The sequence below is a fragment of the Hydra viridissima genome, unplaced genomic scaffold, assembly GCF_058129835.1.
Source record: "Hydra viridissima isolate aposymbiotic clone 2 unplaced genomic scaffold, HvirCarnegie_v1 scaffold_2, whole genome shotgun sequence".
NCBI classification, from domain to species: Eukaryota; Metazoa; Cnidaria; class Hydrozoa; order Anthoathecata; family Hydridae; genus Hydra; species Hydra viridissima.
Window position 1 is genome coordinate 6,903,485 of NW_028324301.1, and position 17,882 is coordinate 6,921,366.

At 30.1% G+C, this 17,882-nt stretch overlaps 2 protein-coding genes and 1 long non-coding RNA gene across 6 annotated transcripts; 1 reads left to right on the top strand and 2 right to left on the bottom strand.

Moving 5' to 3' along the window:
* Window positions 1-292: 292 nt before the first annotated feature.
* Window positions 293-6,124, top strand: LOC149891703 (uncharacterized). Of its 4 annotated transcripts, XM_090078934.1 has the most exons (5): window positions 293-2,263; window positions 3,880-3,923; window positions 5,535-5,622; window positions 5,702-5,803; window positions 5,903-6,124. In XM_090078934.1, exon 1 carries the CDS (start codon window positions 297-299, stop codon window positions 1,350-1,352), a length of 1,056 nt encoding a protein of 351 aa, XP_089935060.1. In that variant the 5' UTR covers window positions 293-296; the 3' UTR covers window positions 1,353-2,263; window positions 3,880-3,923; window positions 5,535-5,622; window positions 5,702-5,803; window positions 5,903-6,124. The 4 variants fall into 4 exon arrangements, with proteins under 4 accessions (XP_089935060.1, XP_089935058.1, XP_089935059.1 ...); XM_090078932.1 differs by having other exon boundaries at window positions 293-3,923; XM_090078933.1 differs by having other exon boundaries at window positions 293-3,923; window positions 5,744-5,803.
* Window positions 6,125-9,444: 3,320 nt separating this feature from the next.
* LOC149891704 (uncharacterized) lies at window positions 9,445-10,605 on the bottom strand. Its single transcript, XR_016450140.1, has 3 exons — window positions 10,555-10,605; window positions 10,227-10,346; window positions 9,445-10,142 (listed from the first exon to the last, which is right to left on the bottom strand). It is a non-coding gene; the product is annotated as an uncharacterized LOC149891704 (long non-coding RNA).
* A 1,778-nt stretch (window positions 10,606-12,383) lies between these two features.
* LOC145193664 (protection of telomeres protein 1-like) lies at window positions 12,384-15,126 on the bottom strand. Its single transcript, XM_080071136.2, has 3 exons — window positions 14,653-15,126; window positions 13,674-14,151; window positions 12,384-13,362 (listed from the first exon to the last, which is right to left on the bottom strand). Exons 1-3 carry the CDS (start codon window positions 14,970-14,972, stop codon window positions 12,634-12,636), a joined length of 1,527 nt encoding a protein of 508 aa, XP_079927262.2. The 5' UTR covers window positions 14,973-15,126; the 3' UTR covers window positions 12,384-12,633.
* Window positions 15,127-17,882: the final 2,756 nt, after the last annotated feature.

Sequence of the window (17,882 nt, forward strand, 5' to 3'; positions counted from 1 at the left end):
CTTTATGATGCTTAAGTCAATCCTCAGATTTAAGGCTGGTTTACTGGTTGCTCTAGAAACTCTAAACAAACCAGATCTTTAAAGTTTGATTCCGGATGAGTTAGAGTTTATTAGTATTTACAACATTTTACCATTTCTGGCAGAATGTAAGCGATGCTCTGATTCCTGGTCTTCTGAAAATCTAGTGACTATGCATAAAGTTCAAAAAGACATTAAATCTCCACTTGCTTTGCAAAAGAACCATAAATGACATTGAAGAGCGTGACCCTCAAGTTGCAGAGTGCCTACACAACTTCATGAAAGAATTTGAGAAGGGTTTACCTAATTATGGCGTTGGAGTCAAATACTATAATGTGGGTTCACTTCTGCACCTATATTATAGAGGATATACACTCAAAAATATTGCAAACAGTGAGGAAGGGAGGGAAGCCGCCATCAAGGAATTGGTTGACAATCACCCAACCACAATCCAGTTCTGCGAGTCATTGGTTGATGATCATACTTCGCTAGAAACATCAGATCTTGACGAAACAATGGATCCAGTGGACCTTGAGTTTTTGAAAGACAGGAGGCAGGTTTCAGCGCATCGCCCTGGGACTTCACAGCCTAGCCAATCAAAGCTCAAGCCACCCTTGATGCTTGAATTTGAAAAGTATCCGACTATGGCCTTACCTGAAAGGGATGTGGATGCTTTAGAATGGTGGAAGCAAAATAAAAATGAGTTACCTTTGCTAGCTGGTCTGGCTAGAAGTTACTTGGCTATACCTGTGACTTCTGCTTCATCAGAAAGAATGTTTTCAGTAGGAGGTAGGACAGTTACTGATTTTAGACATAATGTAAAACCAGAAAACACTAGCATGTTAGTTTTTGTGAGTCAAAATTACGCAAGGGTTCCTTCTAACCTCAACGATTGGGAAAAAACTTGCGAAGAAGAGCCGTATGAATTACCACATGTCACACTACCAACTAAGAAGACTCACCAACAGGGAAAATCACATAGTCAAACTGAAACTAAAAAAAGAGGTGCACTTGAAAAGGCTTCTCCAACTTTATCAGATACTCAAACTGGTCCTGAACCTAATAAGCAACAACAGCTACAGTTAGATACTCAAGAGAGTCAAAGGACTCTAGCTCAACAAGAAGGGTATGAAGTGACTCAAGGTAAAGACCAAACTCAAAGTGTCTCTTTGTTTATTCCAATGACACTCCAGCACAATCAAAGTAGAATCAAAAAAGCAAAATTAGGTAATATAATGAAGTCGAATTGGAAGGGGAATGAGAAAAAAAAGTACAGAGCATCTGAGCTTGCAAACATTTTATTAGAGACAGATGATGATATATCTGATGATTAATTTTTTATCAATAACTTGTTTGTTTAAAACTGTAAATGTAATATTTACTAATAGAAATACAAAAAGCAATTTAAAGTATCTTTTTTTAGTTTTTCGGTAATCAGCAAAAAAAGAGGTAATTTGTGATAAAATGCGGTAAATCGTGATAAAAAGCGGTAAAAAGTGATAAAAACGGTAAAAAGTGATAAATGCGGTAAAAAGTGATAAATGCGGTAAAATTGCGTATTACGCATTTTTACGCAAAATTACCGCGGTAATTACGCATTTTTACGCATTTTTACGCTTTTTACGCCGACTTACGCATTTTTACGCAAATTTACGCATTTTACGCAAATTTACGCATTTTTACGCATTTTATGCAAATTTACGCATTTTTACGCATTTTTACCGACGGTGCGGTAACGCCGATGCTTAATTGGTACTAAGTAGAAGGGAAATTGGATTCACTGGACCACTATCACACTTTGAGAGTCATTAGTTTTCAAATTTTTCCACTAGATTTTGCATAAATTATGCTAGGGAGCTAAATCTTGATCCGTTACGAACGTGAGAACAACTTAATGAACATGATTTTTATTATATTCTTATAACTATAACAGTCTGACAAAAGTAAAATATGGAAATTGAAAACTGATTGGTTCTATAGTGGGTCGAGATATCTTGAGTTTATGTTGATTTATTTTACAGTATAAATACTTATGATAACTACAGATTCACTGAAGCTCTCTAAGGATTTCTCTTTTTCTATTTATCATTTTTTGGCATGGTTTCTACTTCTTTTTTTCTATTTCCTGTTTATTTACTCGTACTTTTAGAAATATTCCAAAAATTTCAATCTTTTTAAACTCAAATTTAGTATTTGATTGCAAGAATTAGGTATGGAGCATCTAGCAAGTACTGAACTAGGGAAGGTATATTTTATAATTTTGATTTAAGTAAGGTACCAGGTTTTTTGTTAACTACTTCTAAATTTAATATGAGATGTAATGGACCCAGAACGGAAAGAGCTTTATAATGGTATTAAACCATGAGATTGTAAACGCAAATTAAATATTTACCTTCAAACAAGAGTCGAAGTTTAAAGAGAAAATTTTAAACATCTCTAAAGTTTTCTTTTAATTACTGCATTTTGAAATTATATGGTTATGTTTGATATTGGATTTAAAAGCCATAAAAAAAACTCACATGTTTTATAATGCTTTACGATGTTGGTGGTAAAGTTTTCTAGGTTTTGTTAAATGCATGACTAATGAAATCCGAATGAGTTATTTTGATTTAATTACAGTTGCCAGAGAGAAAAACAATCCGGCGTTAAAAAGAGAAATCGCTTGAAAAAATTGTCGATCATCACTTTTCTCATTTTAGCAATTCAGTATAAGAGTGAACCTTCCAAATTAAATCTTTACATATTTTTCTATCTTAACTTCGGAAAATGTATTGTTCTTGTTAGATATATAGTTAGAGTTATTTTAAAATGCTTGCAACAAATATTTAATGAAGATATCAATTATATTTAATCCACAGAACTCCTTCCGTGAGACAACTGTTACCCTTCATACATATCTACAAAAGACGATTTTCCTGCTATAAGTGAAAAAGTTGTAGTTGTTGATTCAGTTTTTGGAGTTGTTCTTGATATATTTTCAGATAACGATGTTAATGTTGAAGCTGAACTTGATCATATTTAAAATCTTAGTAATGATAATGATGATGAAACATTTTCATCAGATTTGACTACCTTATTAGCTGATTGGGCTGTTCAGTTAAGTGACTGCTTTGTCATCTTTACTGTTTATTTTCTATCTGTTTCATCTTATTTGCCTATTTAAAAAACTCAACACAATTTTATAGTTGCATATCGAGCAGGTGGTGATTATTTTTATTTTGGTTCAGCAATTAGTTTAACAAATATTAAATCATGTTTATGATAAAATTGCAGAATTTTCAGCTCTTTATGTGCAGTTGATTATCGATGGTTTGCCTTGGTTTAAAAGTAGCAAAATATTATTTTGGCCAGTTCTGTGTCTTTTGCAAGGTTTTAGTATTAAAAAAACCTGTGTGATTCAAGTCTGTTAAGAATCACATTTAGTATTACACTTAGATAAAGTTAAAAACATAGCAATTTTAGATGACAGAATTCTCAAGTATGTATTTTACAAGTTGATGATGGTTTTGTTGTTTCACCTTTGCTTTACTTGTAATAATTTAATTTTTTGAAATCTATTTACTTATGCTATTACTTACAAAATTAGTATACTTATTTCATACATAGTTTTATATGAGGTGGTAATTGAAATATTTAACTTATTTAGGTGAATTTTACTTGTGTCTTAAGTAATTTTCTTTCCTTATAATAACAATTATATAACAATATTTTCTATATTAAGCATTCAATAGCTGCCGATTGGATTTTACCATTTGGTAAATATAAATGGCATAAAAATGATTCCCATAAATGTTTAATAAATTGTTTTTGATTTCGTATTTTATTTGCATTTGATTTTTGAGATACTTTTGGTATTTTTAGTATATATATGTACACTACAATGTGGTCATGCATTTAAGTTAAAGGTTGTAATTTATGACTTTTAAGGTTGTAATTTTATTGATACTTGTATTATATTCATTAAATTATCTTGTCAATGGTCACTCTCCTAATTTTTTGAATGCACTATATCTAAATGTGTATATACAGTGGGCAAAATAATTGTCCGTACATTAATGAAAAGTATCTATATTTGATCAAAACAACATTTAAAAGTATATAGATAGTTGTAATTAAGAGTCTTTAAAGAAATATTATAATTTTAAAGTAATTTAAAGTGTATTAGTTAAAAATATATTGATATATGAAAAGTTGTATAAGTTTATTATACAACTTTTTATTCATTCTTTTTTCCACCACCGACCATAAATGTTCTATAGGGTTCAAATCGGGCGATTGTGCAACCCAATCCAACACGTTAATGCCATTTGCAGTAAGATATCTGGTTACAGATCCAGCTTTGTGCTTTGGATCGTTGTCATGTTGGAATATAAATTCCGTTCCAAGTCCTAATTTTCCTGCCGAAGCCACTAAATTCCGTTCTAATATGGATCTATATAAGTGTTGATCCATTTTCTCATCAATAAATTCAATTTTGCCAATACCGGACGCACTCATGCAGCCCCAAACCATAACATTTCCACCACAAAATTTAAATGTTGCCTTCAAACACTTCACATTATATTCTTCTCCGACTCTTCTATAAACTTTTGCACCACCATCAGCTCCATATAAATTAAATTTACTCTCGTCTGACCAAATAATCATATTCCAGAATGTATCATCCTTCAGAACATGTTCCTTTGCCCACTGCAACCGTTTTCTCTTGTTCACTATGCTAATGAATGATTTTCTCCGAGGCGTCCGTACAAAAATATTGGCTTCATGCAGTCTGTTCCTAATTGTTTGTGGCGATAATTTAATATTTAATTCATTTTCCAGCTCTTTTGATACTTCTACTGCATTTTTTCTTCTATTCTGCTCGATTTTCCCAACTATGTACCTGTCAACTCTAGGCGTCGTTGATCTTTTTCTGCCTCGTACACCATTATTTGCCACTGATTTTGTTTTTAAATACTTTTCCCATATATGTTGAACAGAGCTTGGTGGTATTTTAAACATTTTTGCAACTTTTCTAATTGATAATCCATTTTCCCTATCAAATATTACTCGTTTACATAAGTCAATACTATATTCTTTTCTTTTTCCTTCCATCATAGCCACGTAGTTAAGAAAAGGTTTATTTTTATTTATTATAGTATTATTTAACCTAAAAGTACAAGATATTAATACAAAAATCATTTATAAACAAAATTTTACCTTTTAAATCAAATGTATGGACAATTTTTTGGTTTTAAAATTTTTAAAACTTTTAAATAAGTTAATTGTAATTTAAATTGTTGGGAGAAAATTAAAGATGGTGTATCATTTTTATTTGTTTTCTTGTGCGCTATCTGTTGGTTTAATTAATTTTTTTCTATCATTTAAAGTTTTAGAGCTTTTTTCAAAAAACCTTATTTTTCATTAATGTACGGAAAATTATTTTGCCCACTGTATATGTATGTATATACAATAAAATGCACATTAAACTATTGTTAAAATAAACAGCTTCATTAATTTTTTCTTTTTAATTTTAGTTTTCAGGGTCTTCGTTGATATTCAATGGATGTTAATCTGTCAGACGGATTCTCACCAAAGTGAGTGATGGAACACTTCATTGCACTGGTTAGTAGCAGTATGCTTAGAATTTATACTTTCAATTATTTTAAGTAATTTTTGTAAATGTTTATTTTTATTTTACTAGAATTTTAAGAATGAAATTTCTAAGAGATCCTGATTTTTACAGCTGTTGAAAAAGAGCTGGTTATTTCAGTGGAAAACTTGAAGAAAAAAAAGATTTTATTGGGTAAGAAGAAATCTTTATTTTTATTTAATATATATATATTTATTTGTATGTGTTAAATTGTTACATTTATAATTTTTTCAAGTTAAAATTTGTATTTAGGTGCTGTAAAACTAAATCGTTTCAACTCAGGAGCATCAAGCGAAGAGTTTGAGCGTTGGCTGAAGAGTATTTTCAGCTTTCAGGAGATCGAAATGGTGGACGAAAGGCTTGAGAATAACGAAAAACTCGTTGGATAAATAGCACTATTTCAAATTATCAATAGTATCTATACTATTTAAAGTTACTTTTGTCAATTTGAACTGGAATAAATATCAAAAAAAATTTACTTTTGTATTTGCTTTTTGTACGATATCACATTAGAAATGGCTAATAACAGCACGTTAGTGAATGTATATTGGTTAAAAGTAACGGGTCAGTGCTGGCATGCGATCACGGACGAATGCTGGAAAATGATCCCGGGCCAGTGCTGGTTAGCGATGCTGGCCCATTGGCCGTTTTGACAGGGCCGTGATCAATTACCGGCATCGCGCCGCTGTCGCAAGAGGAACTTGGCCAGCATTGGGCCTCTAACGGGAGGCTGTCTGGGTACATATCTTGGGCATTAGAAAGATCAAAATATTGAAATCTAGTTATTGCGTCCGCAGAAAAAAAATGCATTTAAAAATGGTTGTTAAAAGGAAAACTATGCAGTGTTAAATTTATCAAATGTTACATTCTACCAAAAATGTTACATTTAAATAAAAAATGTTGATTTTTTATTTTTATAGCATTATTTAAGTATAATACAAATTTAAGAATGAAATTAATTTTATACCCTTTTAATAACATGTGACCACCCCCACCTTTTCTAGGTGAGTTGTGTGAGTGACACTTTTTTACGTAAGATATAATGCGGGGGGGGGGGGGGGCAGAAGAGGTGGAGAGAGCTCAAGGAATTTTTTAAAATTCAATTGAATCAGGAAACTAAGCTATATAAGAGTTTTTAAATTGCAGGGTTTTTGGATTTTTGGATTAGAAATGTATAAAATATTTTTTTTAGATAGCCCACTTCAGATTTTGGTCTCAAGTATACAATTGTTTTTTTTGGTAGTTTGAGTGTAAAAGCCGTAATTTAAAATTTCAGAAAATAAAATCATTTATAAAATTAAGTTATTTGCAAGATTGAAAAACTGTTGACCAGTTCTTCAAAATGCCTAACCATCCAAAGTCACATGAGAACAACAGGAGAAGTGTTTGTTTTCTGTACATGAAGAAGGCCAAACGCCAGTTGACTGATTTTCAAAAAGAAAGAGCAAAAGAAATCTTACAAATCAACTTGAACTTTGATGACTCTAAAGTCCCTATAAAATTCTGTGATGCATGTAGGTATTCAATAAAGAGGTGTGTCAATGGCAAAAAAACACATCTTCCACAGCTTTATGACTTTATGTCCATTTCTCCAACAGTTTTGACAAGGGCATCTACTATTTGTGAGTGTCTGATTTGCAAGATTGCCAGAATCAAAGGAAATCAGGCTCACCCACTTTTTAAAAACTCAACTAGGATAACTTATCCACCAAAGCCAAACTCAGAAAAAAGATGCTTTTCATGTTTTTTCCTTTGCTACAAAAAGGCTTCCCACATCTTTGTGCACCGGCTACACTTCAAAAAAACATTGCAGAATTTGCTAAAAAAGACAAAATTGCCTCAGAAATTATTGCATCTGCAGTGATTTCTTCTTCTTCATCATCTCCAGGGGGAACAATTCGACTTCAACAAGCTCATGGCAGAAAGCCACCAATTTTGCCTGGTATTAACTTTTATATTCTAAAAAAGTTTGAAACACTTTGTAATAAATTAGAAAACAATGCCAATTGCAACTTTTAATTTAAAGCGTACAATATGCAATTACTAGATCCAAAATTGTTAATGAAATTTTGATTATTGAAACAAGGAAAACAGATTTTGACAAATATAATTGATGATGAGTAATTTATAATACATTAATAATACTTTTTCATAAACTATTTCCTTTGCACAATAAATTAGAGGCAAGAAAAAGCTGGAAAATAGTGGGAAGTTTATTGGTTATAAGAATTAGGTTTGAATTTATTCATTTTCGATGTATTTAATAACTTTGATGAAAAAGAATTTTTCTCTGAAATTCAAACATTCCTTTTCTAATATTACAGGATCATCAATGTCACTTAGAATATCAAAGTCCTTCTCTTGCCTTAAAGCTTCAGACTTGGTTCATGTGAAACTCAACACTGGTCTTTCAAAAACTGGAGTGAAAAAAGTAGCAAGCACCTTGATTAAATTCTCACAGGATTGTCGAAGAGAACTTTAAAACCAAATTTAACATTTTTGGCTAGCAACTATCTGAAGAGTTTTCTATTAATAAAGTTGCACTTTTCAGTTATCCTGTCTCATTCAGCAAAATTGTGGTTCACTGCAACAGCATGAAAGATTCTGTTTCAAAATTGATGCAAAGCAAGGGGATAACTGAAGACTTCTTTGTGAAAGTTGGAATCGATGGAGGTGGAGGCTTTTTGAAGTTGTGTTTTGGTGTCATTGAAATTCAATCAGGCAGTGTTTAGGCTGTTCAACCATCCAAACAACTTCTGACTTGCAAAAGCTTAAAAGACTCAAAGTCAAAGAATAGCTTATCATTGCTGTCTGTGAAGATCTTTCAGAAACATATGAAAATGTCAAGCTTATTCTAGATTTAATCCAAGCAACCACTGTTGAGTTTGTTTTGTCATGCGATCTTAAGCTTGCTAACATCATATGTGAATTGCAATCTCACTCCAGCTGCCACCCGTGCACTTGGTGCAATTCGGATTCAAAACACTTCCACCTCTATGGTTCACCTAGAACCTTTGGATCATTACAGACAACCTATGAAGCATTTTTCAATGCTGGAGCAGATAAAAAACGAGCCAATGACTTTGATAATATAGTCAATCAGCCGCTTATTAAGTGACCAGATGATTGTGTAGTTTTGGAATTAATTCCACCTATGGAGCTTCATCTTCTGCTTGGAGCAGAGAATTACATTGCAAAACATCTTCAAATTTGCTGGCCAGCAGTTACTCAGTGCCTTTTAGACTTGCACATTTACATGCAACCATACCACGGTGGGCATTTTGCTGGACCAAATTTTGAAAAACTCAGACTTCATACTTCAACAACCAGAGAAATCTGCAGCTGTCTGTGCCAATGGATTGATTGATTTGTTGAAAAAGTTCAACTTTGTTGTTGAAGCATCCTTTGGAAACCATCTAGATGAGCAGTATGTGTAAAAAAATTCAGCAGTCATGACTTTCCAATCCATTACATAATTTTGAAAATTTTTTTTCTCCCGTAACCTTGGTTTTTTCGTTTCTCAAAACTGAAGCTGTTAAACAGAAATGTTTTGTAACAAAAAATAATCTGGTGATTAATATATTTAACTCCTACCACATTTCTTTTCTGAATGATGCGCTAAAACTGTAAAAAAAATTGTACTCTTTTTGGGCTAATACAATTTTTAGGTACATCCCGTTTAGGGGTAAAGTTATCAAAGTTGTAACTGTATTCTCCTCTTATCTTTTTACTTTCTAAAGTTTTAATAAATACACAGTTTGAATAAAACCTTCAGTTTTGAAGTTCAGAAACCAGGGTGCTTATTCACAACTCTTTCGTAAGTCAAAAATTTGCGTAAGTTTTGGCGTAAGTTCAAAGTTACGCAAAGTCATATTCACAAACTTTGCCTAAGCAAAAACTTAAGTTTTTGCGTAAGTTTTTACTTACGCAAAAAGTCTAAAAAACGGTATTCACAACATTTTCCTAAAAAGTGCTCAGCGAAGTTTACGCAAGAAAAGTTACGTCTGCTATTTTCTGACTTACGTTTGGCGTAACTTTAAATCATCTAATATTAAAAAATGGCGTTTTAATTATTGTAAAAGATTTCAGATTTTGTTTGTAACTGCCAATAAATTATATACTTATATTAATATTATACTGCTATACGTAAGTTATTTACTTAAAAAATACAGCTATAACCTTTTTTTTAACAACAACAACAACAATAGAAATATAATATATTGCTATTGTTGTTGTAAAAAAAAAGGTTATAGTTGTATTATTTAAGAAATAACTTAACGTATGTTAATATATGGAAAATATATTATTATATTTACCAAAAATATAGAAGTACTACATAAGCTTGTTTTAAGGTGAAAAAAATATATACATATCATTTTATATAATGGATGGTTCACTCTAAATTGAACCATCTAATAGATGTCTGAACCGACAAGAGAAACCTGGTCTGCAATTTTACTCCATGCATCGTCTTTTGTAAGTTTTGAGATTGCTAAAAATAATTGAAATTTTTTATTAACATTAAAAATGTTTTATCATTATTATATAATATATATCTAAAATAAATCTTTTTTACAAGGAGAAAATTTTCTATCAAGCAATCTCTTATTCTCGTTATACAGCTTGACCAAAAGTCCTATCTGCTCAAGCGTCCAATTTTCAGCTCTTTTTTTAGAATCTTTCGTGATTTCTGACACTAGAGTAAATAATTTCTCAAAAAATTTTAGCATCAACATATTTATCATAATGCCATAATAAAATAAATAAATGAAACGCCATACATAAATTAAAGCACTAAACTACTTTTTTGTACCATTTAATATAAATTTATACTACTATTAATATTAAAAATGATTAGTAAAATATTTAGTAGAAAAAAAGAGTTAATAAAAATAAAAACCTACTTCTAAGCAGCAATATTTATTTATTACTTATGCTACTTTGAAGAACTTTATTTTGTTAACAAAAATAAGTATAATAAATAAAATATAATAAATAAGTCTGCAGATATTTTATAGTAATCAGTAAAGGCATTAAAAATTAATATGTACATTTATAATTTTTAATTATTTCCTTATTAGATCATTTGCTGAGTAAATAGTATATTATTTTAATTTAATTAATCAAGAAATTAGTTAAAGAAACATTTAAAATTTAAATTAAGTACGTGTATTTCCCCAAATAAGGAAGAAATTACTAGAAACATCTCTCTCTCAATCGTTCATTCTCCTTAATTCTCCATCTCATCTTCACTTCCTTTTTTGGGAAAATATACGTTCTTAGTTATATATAATTTATATATAACGTTCTTAGGTATAAATAATTATATAATAACTTAGTTATTATATAATTATATATAAGACACACATGCAGATATAAATATATATATATATATATAAATATATATATATATATATATATATATATATATATATATATATATATATATATATGTATATATATATATATATATGCATATATATATATATATATATATGTATATATATTAATATATAAATATATATGTATATATATGTATTTATATATATATATATATATATAATATTTTTAGTAGATACCTATCAAAACAAAAGAATTTAGTAATACTAACTACTTATTCTATACAAATAGTTTTTAAATATTTGCGTAAGTTTTTGCGTAAGTTTTGCGTAACTCATGCGCAACCTTAACTTTACGCAAACGCTACGAAAAAGTTGTGAATACCAAATAGTTACGCAAAAAATAGTTCGCGTAAGTTTTTCATAACTTTTGCTCAGCTACGCAAGAGTTACGGAAAAGTTATGAATAAGCACCCAGGACTTTGCAATTCATCCTTGCTATTTTATGGTCCTTGATTTAACGAAGTCTTTGAGGTCTTTTTACCAATGTGTGTTTATTTTTCTATTCTTCTCATTGTTTTACAACATTTTCATGAATTTATATAAAAATTTCATGTGTTAAATACTTAAATTCTACAAAATATTGTAATTTCTTACATTTATTCAATTTAAAGAGAAATAAACTTTAAAGCTATTTTTCTTCTGCGGACGCAATAACTAGATTTCAATATTTTCATTTTTCTAATGCTCAATGTACTTTCATACCTCAAAAGGTTTTCTTTGGGACATGACTTCGTCCCAAATGTTTTTAGTGGAGAAGGGTGCAGGAGACAAAAGAGAATATTATCGCTCCCTACTGTCGAGATGGTATCTCGCTGGCAGCTCTTGGAATGCAAGGTTCGGTTGTTGTAAGAGCTAATGATTTAAGCCAAATGAGAGAGAAAAACTACTAAACAGAAAATCTAAGAATAAACATCATGGAAGCTTACCAAATGTTCAAAAATGAATGCCAACAATTGACATAGATAGTTTTTAAACATTGACTTTCTAAGAATTTGTATTTTTTGGTATAGACAGTTTTGACCAAGTTTATTAGGGGCAGGTGGAAACTATGTGATATATCCTTCTGCCCTTAGTATTTGAAAAGAAAATTCCTCGAAATATTTGACAATTTGAGTATAGTGTGTAACATGCCGACAAATTCTAGCAAAAAGAATACTATTTCAATTCTGAAAAACTAACACTGGGTGGCAAAATGTTTTAAAAGGAAAGTTTTGAAATAAAAATGTTTTAAAAGGAAAGTTTTGAAATAAAAATAAAAAACTTCTAATTAATCTCATGGATGTAGGACCAACGACACAAAGGGGGGACATAATACAATAATACTACAACAATGCACAAAACAAACTCTGTTTTATACTGTAATAATAAAAAGTTAAACCAGAACTAAAACTTTAAAGCAAAAGCTTTTTAAAAAGAAAAATTATTTTTTAACATTGTTTAAATACATACTATTCAAATACCAAGTGTAAAAATAAACAAAAACTGTAATATAAACTATAATATAGAATTAAAGAAAATTGAAAAACCCTTTTTAAAAGGTTTATTGTAGACAATAATCTTTATTTTAAAGAGCAAAAAGTATCATATGAGAGAAGTGGCAAATAAATTATATGTCGGATGAATAGGCTGAGACATGTTTCTGAAGGAAAAAATACACAACTCTACCCATGGTAAATCTAGATCACAATCAAATGGCTTTCCTTCATTCCAGATTCGTTTGAACTTGTCTTCATAATTTAACATCATGTTGGGATCACGCAACAATAGTGAAGGTTTAATATTGTTAAAAAACTTTAACGCATCTTTACCAAAAACTTTTACTTGTAAAAAACCAGTTGAATCTTTAACTAAAATTTCGAAGGCATATGTTATGTTTAAAATATCATTTTTACAGTTGTGGCATTGTATTGTGTCTTTGAGTGCAATTTCTTCAAGAAAAGTATCATTAAGTTGTGCAAATTCTTCACAACTCCCACACACTCCAATTATACATTCTTTGACTGTAGATGGTTTTATGCCAATGACCTTGATTCTTAAGCGAAACTTATTTGGAACAGCAGATGCTTTTACTTCATCTAGCGTTTTAAAAGGATTTAAAGGAAAATCTGTAATAGTTAAAGATTCTTGCAATGGACGAACTTGATTTAGTTCAGTTTTACTAATACTACTTTCCAGCATTTTTCTCACATGGAGCATTTCTTGTGTCAATTTCTTTGCTTTTTCGTCATCCCTAGGAAGTACTGTCAGTCCCTTTCCATAATGTGTTCCAGTGTGTATGACTAATTCTATCCAACCATTGCTAGCTGCAATCTATTTAAATGTAAAAGGTATGGAAAAGTAGGCAATCTTATATTAAATATTCCATTAAATTTATTTTAATGGAATACTCAATGTTCATGGACAAATTTCCTAAGAAAATTTTACCATATCAAAGTATGTTTAACAAACAGAACTCTTAAAAAAAATTTGAGTAGGCTAAATTTTGAACATTACATATATGTGCTAAAACTGTGATTTAGCACATATATGTAATGTTCAAAATTTAATAGATAAATAAACTTATTCAGTAAAGAACATTTTATTCAAAATTAAAATAAACTTAATAATATATTTATACATACTGGATTCAAATTTAAATCCCTTTGTGCAGTTTCAACATTTGAAAGAGAAACATTCTTTGCATGGACATTAACCAACTTAATAATATTTCCAGGCTGTAGTTTCAAAGCTTCTTTAGCAAGATCATCCATTACAAAAATATCAAAACAGTATTGCTTAATTGTGGAACAAAGACCAGATTCTGTAAGTCCATCTGGGAGGAATGAACTATAGCAAACCTTAGAACCATCTGAAACAGTGAGCAAACAATTTGGCTCTGATCCAAACTGAGCAACTCTGATAACATAAACTACACAATTGAAAAAACTCTCTGGTTTTATATCACAAAGTTTTGTTTCTAAAGATAAAGAGTTTCTATCAAGAAGTTTATGTTTGATTTTGTCATACCAAACTCTCAGTTCTTTAACCTTTAAGTCATCTTCTTTAGTTACTTTTGTATTTGAATGAGAAAAGCTTGTCTTTGTTGAACTAAATACCAACCTGCGCTAATAAAAAAATATTAATACGTATTTAAAATGTATAAAGAAGTCATTTTGATTAAAAAGTTAGTCAACCTCTCTATACATATTCTCCTAGTTGAAAAGAACTATTTTTCATGACCATATTAGGGGAGAAAAAAGAAAAGAGGAAATTGATTGTAAGTTTAAAAATACCTGTAATTATATATGAGTATAAGGACTTTTGATCACATACAATGTATTATAGATTTCTTCTTTTAAGATATTGCAAATAAGTGATGAGAGAAAAAAGAAAGTTTTTCTAATGCATCTAGAAAAACTTTCTGTATTGTTTACAATATTTCTAAAACTTAAAAGAAAGTTTGTAAACAAAGCTATATGCAATAAGCAAACATTTTAGAATATGATGAGCAGTTAGGTAGAAAGAACTAAGATTAAGCAGCTAGAAAAAGGTTACTATATACCTATCAAAGAATATATAGGCCATACAAATTATGATGCCAAATAAAATGTGAACACATACCAAGAAAATCCTTTTGTTGTTTTAAGCTGTAGTCGTCCATTAAATTCATCAGTTTTTAATCTATGAAAACGGATTATATCACCAATTTCAGCGTTTGGAAGCATGTTTTTCTGTATTGCAAATAAATTGCAACGAACACCCTTTTCAATAAGTTCTCCTAAGGAAGGGTCAATAACAGTGTAGACGGCATTATACTGCCCAGTTTTTTTGACATGTTTTGGCGGTTGAAAGTATTTGACTATGCCAAATATATTTACGCTTTTCTTATCAATACTTAAGTCAGCTATACTTGTATATTCATAAGCTCTTTTATTTGCCATTAGACTGAATAATTACTGAAAAATAGTAAACGGTACTTATAGTTCTTTATCTTTATTCAATTTTTATAATATATTATTATAGAGATAATTCTAAGGAAATAGGCGCGAGAGGCAGAATTTGCTCTTCATGGTTTACCGCATTCCATTGACAAATGTCAGAACTTATTTCTACTTCAAGGTCGGGGATAATTCGTAACAAGTATTGTTTCGAAGTCCAATATGTTTCACATGGCGCGGAATGCGCGGAGTTACTTTTAGGGTTTGTTTCGACGCATTTCGATTTATTGTAGATCAACGATATATTATATATACTAGATGTCTAACTTCGATCCGAAAAGTGAGGCCGTGAAGCCATTTCTAATTCGGGCAAAAACATGCATTTTTAACTTTTACTTCGCACGTTGGATATAGCTTTTGCCCTTATTACAAATGGCGGATTAAATTTGTAAACAAAAAAAGCGGCTTCTCAATAAAATCCCGCAAGTTAGACATCTAGTATATATAATATATCATTGTTGTAGATGGTTGTACTTGGTATGGTACTTCGCATTTGGTGATTTCAGACAAATTTTGTCGCCAATTCAAAGTCTTTCGCCAATGTAATTTTTTTCCAGAAAGTTCATTTTCTCAATACTTTAACACTAATGGGATAGCTGTATATTTTGTCCATCGGACATTCACCATTTTTGTAGGCTAAAAAAATGTATCAATATACCGCTTCTGGTATTTTTGATCGTTTTGGTATTCTCTTAATTGTACAGTGGTTCCTTTCCACAATTCCATTTCCTTCAGGATTCCAAGCGGCTCGTATATAGTGCTCCTTCTTCACAAATGATTAGACGGAGTATTAGACTGAGTATTAATTCGGAGTATTCGAACTATGGCAACAGATCCGTATGAGCTTGATAGTTGTCGCCTCAATGCGTATTTTGAAGGTTTGCTTGGTCAAACTAACGGCTCTTTTCTTTAAGAGACTTCAGATCATTCGTAACCAACCACAGACTGGTAAATGACCCACCAACTACTCACAAATTAAAAACACCACTTATCTGATTAACTTTTGCAAAATAGCATTAACTCGATTCTTTCTGGACTACATCAATTTGCTACCATCTTTGTACACACATAGTCCTAACACACGAATCCCATTATTATCAATCTGCTTACATTCTTTGGTCTCCAAACCATATTTTAAAAAGTGGCTCCTGACATTACCCAGACCTACCACAATTTCGTCGACAAAAATGTCGTCCACATTAGCAGACGTTCCGCTTAGCTTGTAGTTTTCTCGCAAAACATCGTTGAGGTGACAACAATATTCTTTTCAATCAAAAACCTTTACAAGTTTTCTCCTTCTTTTATAACGGACAACATCCCTCAAAAACGTCATAAAAACAACACATATTTACAATTAACGCATATTTACAATTATTTTTGTAACAGCTATCAAAATTATTAATTCTTGCAATTTTCGCAACGTAACTTCACTTTTTAATGATTTTCGAATAAATTGTTTTCGTTATCGTGAATCGATGAAAGATTACATGTTTATTTATTTATTTTTTTTTTTTTAAATAAGAAATAAGCAAATCGGCGAGTACTAGAAAGTTTTTTATTTAAGGGTACTTTTTTTACAACTTCAATACTAAAAGTTTCTTAAGAGTTTCTTAAGTTTCAGATCATCAAAGGAGAGAAAAAAGTAAATAAAATGTAATTTAAAAAAAACGTGAACAACTAAAATAAAATGTTTTACAGTCAACTAAATTTATTTGAATTCCATCAATATCATTTAATGTAATATAAACCTCAGATGTACCTGAACACAACACAAATTAAAAAATATTCCTCGAACTCTTAATAAAATAAGTTTCTTATTAAAAAGCAATTTAGTACTATAGTTTCTTAAGATTTTGAGGCTTCTAGTACTAGTTTCTTATAAACACGTTTCTTATAAAAAAAAAAAAAAAAAAAAAAGAAAAAAACGTGTATATAAACTCTCTGAAATGAAAATTTTAATTTTTCAAAAATTTTAATTTTTCAAAAATTTTAATTTTTCAAAAATTTTAATTTTTCAAAAATTTTAATTTTTCAAAAATTTTAATTTTTCAAAAAATTTTTCAAAAATTTTAAATCTTTAAAATCTTTGAAAAAATTTGTCGACCTTAAAAAGTTTATAACTTTTTTGGAGTAGCAAAAAAGTAGTTAAAAAACTGAAAAGGAGCAAATTTTAACAATATTTCAAAAAATATATTTTTAAAATATGTTTAGTATTACTGCTATATTTATTTGATATTATATTAATATCAAATAAATATAGCAGTAAAAATTTCAACAAATTTATTTTAAAAACTTTAATTATTAGTTAAATACGGACTTTTTTATTATTGAAAATTTATTTTTCGTAAAAGCTTTTAAAACTTAGTGGAACAAAATCCGAATAAAATTTTACTATAAATCAGACCCTTACTTATCTACTGGCCCTAACTTTTAGGTCATGTCATTAGAACCTCGTCTAGTTTTTTTTTGTTGTTGTACACTTTATTTGACAAGACTGAGATGGCCTTGTGTCGCTCAGTCTTGTCTTGCTAAGTCTTATTTAAAAAAATTTTGGTTCAAGACGCAGACCCTTAGTCAGAATTAAATTGGTGCAAAAAACTTCATTCAGAAATCAATGCTGCAACACTTCAGTTCACATATGTCTTAAAACATTTTTTTAAACTATGCCCATAGAGGTCATAGTTGGAACTATAGTGTCTATGCCTTCACCACTCTAAGAATTTTTTGAGCAACGCTATTTTGAAAATGGCGTAGTTACGCCAGAGATTTTACGCTGAATTTCTGAGCAGTTACAATCGAATTTCGGAAGTCTTTTGTTACCAGTCTGATAGTCAGATACCTTTATTTGTTCGA

Bases quoted from the DNA above. Each gene is read 5' to 3' on its own strand.
- LOC149891703 (XM_090078932.1), top strand. From the start codon at position 297: ATGAAAGAATTTGAGAAGGGTTTACCTAATTATGGCGTTGGAGTCAAA.
- LOC145193664 (XM_080071136.2), bottom strand. From the start codon at position 14,972: ATGGCAAATAAAAGAGCTTATGAATATACAAGTATAGCTGACTTAAGT. The intron at 14,152-14,652 runs GTATGTGTTCAC...TTATTAGCGCAG, and splicing joins ACAACAAAAGGATTTTCTTG to GTTGGTATTTAGTTCAACAA. The intron at 13,363-13,673 runs GTATGTATAAAT...ACATTTAAATAG, and splicing joins GGGATTTAAATTTGAATCCA to ATTGCAGCTAGCAATGGTTG.